Source organism: Biomphalaria glabrata, chromosome 9, assembly GCF_947242115.1.
Source record: "Biomphalaria glabrata chromosome 9, xgBioGlab47.1, whole genome shotgun sequence".
Lineage (NCBI taxonomy): Eukaryota > Metazoa > Mollusca > Gastropoda > Planorbidae > Biomphalaria > Biomphalaria glabrata.
Genome location: NC_074719.1, coordinates 19189084 through 19198429, shown reverse-complemented (window position 1 = coordinate 19198429; position 9346 = coordinate 19189084). Strand labels below are relative to the sequence as shown.

General features: G+C 36.4%; 1 protein-coding gene across 1 annotated transcript; it reads left to right on the top strand.

Annotated features, from left to right (window-relative positions):
- Positions 1–683: 683 nt before the first annotated feature.
- On the top strand, positions 684–3920 carry LOC106066174 (uncharacterized). The gene is made up of 2 exons (XM_056042208.1): positions 684–837; positions 3069–3920. The coding sequence occupies exons 1-2, from the start codon at positions 711–713 to the stop codon at positions 3773–3775; spliced, it is 834 nt and encodes a 277-aa protein (XP_055898183.1). The 5' UTR covers positions 684–710; the 3' UTR covers positions 3776–3920.
- Positions 3921–9346: the final 5426 nt, after the last annotated feature.

Here is a 9346-nt window from a genome sequence, read left to right as displayed (position 1 = left end):
GAGTCATTGCTATTTATAGAACATAGAAAACTAACATCCTGAAAGTTTTTGGTTCTGTAACAATGGGAAAGACAAATAGAAAGACGACAGACAAAAAAAAAAGGGGGGGGGGTCTAATGCAAATATATTTATATCCGAACATTACAATCCAACCAAACCAAGCAGACTCAATCCAATCAAGAAGAATTGATCTGTAGTCGGATTTTCATACCAGTGATTGGAATATATAAATATTTTGTTTTACAAAACGGGTGAGTGGTATAGCGCTTTGCTCCCGAACCAAATGGTCTTGGGTTTGAATCTGTTTAAAGACTAAGATTTTGAATTTCGGGATTTTTATAGCATCCACGGCTCCACCCAACTCTAATGGGCGTTTGGCATTAGTCGGGGAAAAACTTAAGGCGGTTGGTCGTTGTGCTGGCCATGTGACACCCTTGTTATCCATGGACATCAGAAACAGATGGCCTTTACATCATCTGCCTCATAAATGTCAAGGTCTGAAAGAGAACTTTATTTTTTTTTCTTCATGTAGAAAGCAAACTAGATTCATCTTTGATTAAAAAAAAGGTGACGCTAATCCAACGTTGCAAAGGATATTACAGTAAATTCAGTTCTCTACATGAATAACATCTGTTCTAGAAAGCATTGCTTCCTGTAATAACTCACTCTCTCCTGTCCAGGGGTTCGGGGAAACAGTCAACATCAGTCTCATGAGCTTGGCTGTGTCTGACCTGGGCAGCTTGTTGACCTTAGTTTGGGAGAGTATCACCTTGAACCCTTATTTCATAATTGCACCAATTCCGTTTGACAGTGAGGATGTGCGATACTTGACGGCAGGTAAGTTTTTTTTTTTTTATTAAATCCGAATGAAGTCTAGATGGTTGGAAGGCGTTTATTTTAAATTAAAAAACAACTACATACTTTATTTTAAGAATTTAACTTATTATTTTCAGAGAAGGAAATAAAAAAGCAGCCATTGCATCAGAACTTTGATAGATTTAAAATATCATTATATTTTCAATATTTTGTTTACTTTTTGATATATAAATGAGACTGACGGACGGTTTGACGGACGGACGACAGAAAGACCACACAACTAATAGCGTCCGAGGGGCGCTAAAATGATCATTATTATAAACATAAGTTGAATACAAAAAAACTGATTAGAACTGTGATTGACTATTATAGTTAAAAAGGTATATAGATAGGTATATTGTGAAGACCAAATATAACTGGGTTTTTCAACAATATATTTTCTTAAGCATCAGCCTAACAGATTCGGTGTATTAATGTCCTCCTGGCTTGGTGGAGGGTGGGGGACGTCACCTTTGATTGAAGAGGCACTCGGCGCCGCAGATAACATCCTCCGATTTATTGGAGCGATCATCTTTGTGCAGTGGGTGCCATCGCATTGCGGAGTGGGGGGGGGGCAATATGGCGGCTGATGCTCTAGCACGCGTACCGAGCGTTGGCCGTACCCACTTTCGAGGCCTCAAGTACGTTTAACCAAGCTACGACATTAATCCGAGAGTGGGTTGATATCCTGAAATGGCTCCATCAAAGCCTGTGGAGTCTGGCAACATTTATGTCACCCGGACCTGGACGATCTGTGTTGGAGGCTCAGGAGGCCGGAACAATCTATCATGGCGCAGTGTAGAACCGGGTACTGAGATGTTGGTGCATATTTCGCCCGGTTCAGGCCCAATTTGGATGCCCGATGACGACACTGTGGAGAGTCAGTTGAAACAGTGGCGCACATCTTGCAAGAGTGTCCGCAGCTCCGAGAGCTGCGGCGGAATGTGTCTGAAGAGTCACTTGCCCTGTATGGGAGCTAATAAGCACTAAGCCAAACAGCAAAGTTTCTCGCCAAGGCTCTACGGGAGGACTAGCCCTTCTAGCCTTACTACCAAGTGGAGTTCATCTCAGGTGTGTTAATGTCTGGGTACATGGTAATTTGTTCTGACTAATCTTTGGGGTTCAATTAGGATCAGCACTTCATTTTGAATTAATTAGTCCCTAAGCTATTTAAGATATGTGGCCCTTATAAATGAAACCACTCACTGGCTACGAGCATACATCAACCAAATATTCCTTTGACTCTTTGTTTCACTATAATTAAACATATCCTCTCACACCCAATGTTGGGTCAAGTTGAAAATGTGCACAATTATTCACTGGCATAGACAAGACATGAATCAATTCAAATTAACCAGGTAGTCAATTAATTACTAGTTATTAATTATTTTCTTTGATACCAACAAGGGAAATTTCTTCAGTATTCAGAGATGCGGCTAAATATGATGGATTAATTAATTAACTCTAGATAATTGAACACATTTTTTCTCCCGTACCCATTCTCGGATCAAGTTGAAACTTTAAACAATTATTTATTGAATGAATAAAACAATTAATTAGTTTCTCAATTTATTATTGGTAGTTATTTATTTCTTTGATATCGAATACAGAGGACATTATTTATTCTCAGTTACTTCATGGATGGTGGACGCTGATCTTGAATACTCCTCTTACGATTTTCCTAGAAATGTAACTGCTGATGAAAAGAACTACTAGCTCGTTGACCACATGGTTTTGGGCGTTATAATTATTCAAAGTCAAACATAAATAAATATAAATTTGAGTAGAGACTTACAAATCTATCTAGGTCTAACATGGTGTAGTAAGCCGTTTTACAGTAATTCGATAACTGAATTAATTTTATTGAAGTTTATAAGCGTTGCTTATATATAGATTCTAGATCCTGAAGTAGGTGTAGGCTTGATCTTAAGAGTTCTAAATCAGAACATTTGGTCCAGTGTTAGATCTAGATGTCCATGTAATAAACGATCACATAAGCATTCTTTCCTTGCTGGCCGAATCAGTGACGGTGTCACGGCTTCGATACACAAATTTAATTAAATATTATTTTCAATATTTTTTATAATTATTTTATTACACTTGAAGTTTAATGATAGAGTAATTGTCTTTTTAAAAATACAATTTTTAAATGCTTTTCTTGTTTAAAAGTATTGTTTATAATTTGCTTGCTTATTTTTTTTTTTTAATTATAGCTGTACCGCACGCCATATTTGTTCGCATCGCCTGGTGGATCACCGCCTTCGTCACGTTCGAAAGGTGCCTATGTATAGTCATACCACTCAAAGTCAAGCAGGTCATCACAGCTCGAAGGACCCTAGTCATCAATCTGACCATTTTCGTGGTCAACTTTCTCTGTCTGTGTCCTATCTTCATATGTCGGTCTTTAGCAAAAAAAAACTCCACTTCCACTCGTGTAGAAACTGTCTATTGCACAGATGACTACTTCCCTATTGAGAAGATTGGCTTCACATTCAACGTCGTATCGCAGTTCTCCGCCTTCATAATTGACCTCGTCTGCACCATCGCCATCATCCAGATTCTAAGCATGAAATCAAAATGGAGGAGCGAAACAGCCAGCACTTCCGCTTCCGGCTCCAAGGCAGGGTTCGCGTCACGTGACAAGAAGATCATCAAGATGATTGGTCTGATCTCTGGGATCTTTATCCTTTGTTCCATGCCCAGCTGTGTGAACTATGCTGTTACGGTCACGTTTTGGGAATACAGCCAGGACAAACGGTACATTAACATAAATCTGATGATGTGGGCGTTGATTGTAGCCCTAGAGGCGATCAACAGCTCCGTTACCATCTTGGTATATTACAACATGAGTAGCAAGTACAAGATGGTCTTCAAACAAATGTTTTCCAAGAAAGAACAAGTTTCCCGTGAAAAACATTAAAGGGGAAAAAAAAAGAGTTTTGGTCGTCAATACAAATTATGTTTATGTACATACTATCTTGTTTAAGCCTGTTATTATGCAAAAATGTTTTGCTAACGGTATACGCTATAAAGTTATTCTTGTTTAAACGTATTTGTATATTCACTCAGTCACTCTATTATATATGTACATACTCTCATGCTTGAGCCTGTTATTAAACCAATAATATTAGAAAACGGTAGAAAGCTTTAATGTTGTTCTTGTAAAAAATAGCATTCATTTAGAATATCCCCTTCACCTTTCCGTTAGTATGTTGAACCGTTGGGACACCACACATGATCTATTGGCCGTCTTTCTCCATTCCTCTCTGTCTTTTGAATTGAATAGAATTTCTTTCGATGCCAGTCCTATCCATTCTTTTTATGTTATCATCTCATCTCTTTCTCTGTCTGCCTTTCCTGGTACTGTTCCCTGAAGGAATGTCTTTGCGAGCCACGAGGACCTTGTACATGTATTAAAACTCTCGTCTATTTCTCTCCATGACATTTCCCTCATCTCTCTATCTTTATATCTGCGTCTTTATCTTTTTCTTTTCTTTTTACTGCTGTTCATTCTTTCTCTTTCACTTTCTCTTGTATCTGTCATTTTGTAGAGCTATCTTCTTCATTCTCTCTATTTCTCCGTATTTCTATTTCTCTCTTGCTTCATTTTTTTTTCTTTTTTATCTCACTTTACCTATGTTTCATTCTCTATCTCTTTTATCTCTTTGTTTTTCTTTTCTTTATACATCTCTCTGTTCCTCTGTATCTCTATTTCGCCATGCCTCTCTGTCTGTTTATTATTATCGTTCTCTCTTCACTTTTCCCCTCTCTTTTAGCGCCTAGTCTAAAGGAAATAACATTTCCATACCTGTCAATACTGTAAGATTTATTTTACCTCTGAATAATTAATTAATTGGTTCATTCTTTATTGACTCGTGTTTAGCTAGAGTCATTGACTCGTGTTTAGCTAGAGTCATTGACTCGTGTTTAGCTAGAGTCATTGACTCGTGTTTAGCTAGAGTCATTGACTCGTGTTTAGCTAGAGACATTGACTCGTGTTTAGCTAGAGACATTGACTCGTGTTTAGCTAGAGTCATTGACTCGTGTTTAGCTAGAGTCATTGACTCGTGTTTAGCTAGAGTCATTGACTCGTGTTTAGCTAGAGTCATTGACGAGTTTATTTGATCTGAGATTGGGAAGGCTAGGGGGAATTAGCGTGTTCAAAATTTGTAGCACACAGAAAGACAGACAGACAGAGTAATGAAACATATTACTAAGTGACGTATTTTCTGTTGTCCTAGTTGCGATAGTGTTTACACCGGTAAATGTGCCCTTCCCGTTTCTTTCTATTATCTTGTATTTTATTTTTTCTGTATAGCAACATGTAATTCATTTCTAGATCAAATATTCATATAACTTTTATTAAAAGTACACTTTTTGCATACATTCAGTTTTATTTAACAAAATCCATTCAAACGAACCTGCAGGAAACAACATTTATTTCTTTCATTTTTGGTAATTTTACGGCTCGTCTACTTTCTCCTGCCTCGAACTCTTTTCTTACGATGTTTCTCCCTGACGTTTTCTACTGTTCTATCTATTCATGTCAAAAACATTTTCCAATTAAATTACAGTAAAGGCGAGTTGTAGTCCGAAAATGGAACAAAATCTTTTTTTTTTTTAATTCTTAACACCTCAAGGTCATTTTTTAAAAAGTTCATTGATTTTGATCCAAATCTGAATATCGGATATTATCTACAGCCCGAGACTACACCAAATACATTCTATTGAGTCTATGATACAGCCCGAGACTAGACCAAATACATTCTATTGAGTCTATGAATGGCTTCGGAAGCATTGATTTCCGTTTCTACCTCGTCAACATAAGAAACCTTTTTTTTTTTAAATTTATTTCCAATGAAATCTGATCCAGACTTGCACTTTTCTGGAAATAAAATCAAAAGTCAAAGTGATCTTTATAAAACGAATTAAGCAATAGTAATACACTAGCCATCCAAACGACAGGCTAGAACTGAGATTATGATTTTTATCTAGGTCACATTGATCACTGACATGCCAAATGAAAGGTTTCAAACTGGATCAGACCAACTTGTGAATGAAAATGTTGAAGACTTGCAGAAGTGGCATTTGAAATGTGGCGGGAAATTAAAAAAGAAACAACGCAAAGCAACATCAAGAACTAGGCGAGGTGCGGGGGGGGGGGAGGGCTGATGTAAGCTTAGAGGAGGGCATTCTGTGATGTGTGTGGGATATGAAGTGCATTTTGTGTGTAGAGAGATATGAAAAGTGTGGGATTTTGTGTGTAAAATGTTGTGTGGGAAGTGGCATGTCGATTATTTCAAACTGAATATCGTCTGCCATTAAATAATGAAAGAATGCAAGGAAAACCTGATAAAATGTCTTTATGACCTATGTTCAGTTCAAATACAACGCATTTTATAATAGTTTAACAACAAAGGGCTAGGAAATACAACTTTAGTAGAGACTATGTTCACATAAAAGTCATGAGAAAGTTTAAATTGCAGAGTTTTAAATTGTAGTGTAGAATGATTTCGTTCCGACTTAGAACTTCCTATCTGACCAAGTAATGGTAGGTTAACACAACTCATCACTTCCACTTCAGGTCAGGATAAGTGTAAGCAAATAGTGAGTTTATACCACTCTTGGCATGCAGTGACATTTCACTCTTTGTCTTTCATGTCATGCTGATCAAAATGTCTTCAAAGATCAATTGGAGCTCCAATCTTATTAACACCCAACATGTTCCCCCCCCCCCTCCCTTAAAAATGTAAATACACGTATGAGCTGGATTACATCAAAAGTCCATAACAGGCCAAGCCAAGTTCAGAAATCAATATCAGACTCCATTTTTTCTTTTCTTTACATTTGCTTTAATTGATTATATTCTGTTCTTTATCGAGTTCTCAGAATTAGTTCCATTGTTCTAAATTCCTGGAGTTTGATATCTCATTTCCCTTGGTCAAACTGTGCACTTTAGACCTTCGTCACTGTGTAGAAAGAAGAAAACCCTTGACATCAAATCATGTTATATGCAGAACCTAATATAGCCTTAAAGAAGTCTTTAAGCTATAAAAGATATAGGGTCCTTTGTAAGCCCAGATATTATATGTCATAGCTAAATATTTATTGGGGTCCAAATCTATAGTTTGAGTTGCCTATTGGTTTATTCGGCCTTACTTATATGGATTTATTATATTTTTTTACCCCATCAACATAAAGTACAATAAATAAATACATATAAATAAGGTTACAAAGATTCACAATTGACTACAAAGTGGTCCACTCGACAGGTAAAAATGCAACTTTCAATATTTTGGTTAAAATCTCTATTTGCAGGTGTAGTGTTAGTATTTGCACGGCAAGTGCATAATACAAAACACTGCTTATTAAACAATGTTTTAAATTAACTTCAACTTATATACATACTAAATGTTTTTTTTTTCTGAAACAAAAAAAAACAACAGTATATTTAAAATGTAAGCAACATATATAACAGAAAAGGGAAAACAGTCTAATTTTGTTAAATAAGCCTGATGATAAACCAACCTTTTTCTCAATGCTTGAATAACATCATCAACTCCCCCCAGATGTAGCCTTTGCAACCAATAATATCTCAATATATGCAAGAGAGATGTAGCTGACCAACTAGCCACAAGTGACCACAGACCCATACTCATCTGTATCGATACCTACAAACCACAAACCTCGACCATACCCGGATGGAACTACAAAAAAAAAAAGAAGCAAACTGCAAGTCTATATTCAAAACTGACCATTACACCGCATCAATAAACTGTAAATCAAACCAGGTGAACAAATCATACTTAGCTTTCATCATAGGAATCCCATTATAGAGTCTGTTTCTAGAGGAGCAAGAAAAGATTATATTCCCAACCGGTCTGAAAGCCTACAACAACTCCACAGTGCCACTGTTAAAGCCACAAACACTTTAGAAAATAACTCTAGTTTAGAAAACAATATCAAACTAAAAGAAGGTAATGCAGTTTTAAGGAAAAACTACCTCCTCGCTATGAGGAAAAGTTGACATAAAAACACTGAACCACTAAATGTAGATAGAGATGGCCACAATCTATGGCGCATTGCGAAATGCCTAAATCAAGAAGAAAACAGATCAACTCCCATAGTTATAGAAATTGACAACCAACCCCTGAAAGACAAAGAATCAGCAAATAAATTCATAAAATATTTTCAAAGTGTAGGTCATATACAAATCAATGAAAGCAGAATTAAAGATGACCATGCAGAATTAAAGATGACCATGCAGAATTAAAGATGACCATGCAGAAATCCAGGATAAAAATCAAGTTAACAAAAAAGCAAGAATGATAAATCTAAAAATGAAAGAATTAGATAAAGCTCTAAAGGACCTCAAACCAAAACAAGCTCAGGCCCCGACAAAATCTCTAACGACATGCTACTTCAATTAGGCCCTCAAACCAAAAAAAAATAGCTGCTACAGATCTTTAATGCTAGCTGGAAATCATGCAGAATCCCAAATATCTGGAAGAAGGCCATCATGATCCAAACAAAGAAACAAACTAGACAGCTACCATCCTATCAGGCTCATCAGCTGTACATGCAAAAGTATGGAAGGAGTGGTAAATAACTCCCTTGCATCCTTGAGACAAACAATCTACTTACAGAAGCCCAAGATGGCTTTAGAAAAGGTAGATCTACAGAGGACCAAATCGCCTTCATCACACGGGAGATTGAGAATGAATGTCAGGGAAAGAAGCCAACAAAGATTGTCTGGGTTGACTTGAAAAAAGCATTCCATCAAGTATGGGTATAATTTTAGGAAAAAAGGAGACGACATTGATAATATATCATGCACATACTGTACTTCTAATAGATATAATTATTGTCAGGATACATAGAAATAACAAAGATGAAACTACAAGAAAACTGCACATTTTTTATTTATTTTGAGAATCCATGGAAAGCATTAGCTATCAATTTGTATTTTATAAATAAAATAAGCTTGCCAAAGAGGATCGCTTTTGGCATGGGGTCGTCTCTATTGCGGGATAGGTATCCGACCCATAGAAGCTGTCGAATACTAGTTCTATAGTCTATGCTACGATACCTCTGTAATAGCATATACACTTACATATAGTACAAGTATTATGGTGTAAAATGTCATAAAAATTTAAGAAAAAAAAAGTTGTGCCAAATTTAAACTGTATCCGAGAATGGGAAGTAGAAAAAAATGTTGCAAAATATCCTGCAAGACGGACAGACAGACAGACAGACAGAGTTAATATAAGCTTTGTAAAACAAAACAAAAAAGTTCTAATCGAGATCTCTACAAGAACATTAGATGGAGTCTTGTTTGAGTTGGCACAAGTTACAGTGGTGGGTCGCAGCAATGGCATTTTATAATACGAAGTGAAATATTTAGAATATTAAATATCTGTTAGCCCACACACACACACACGAGTGTTTATGATTAAACAGTTTTACAAAATACTTGTTTAGAATACATAAC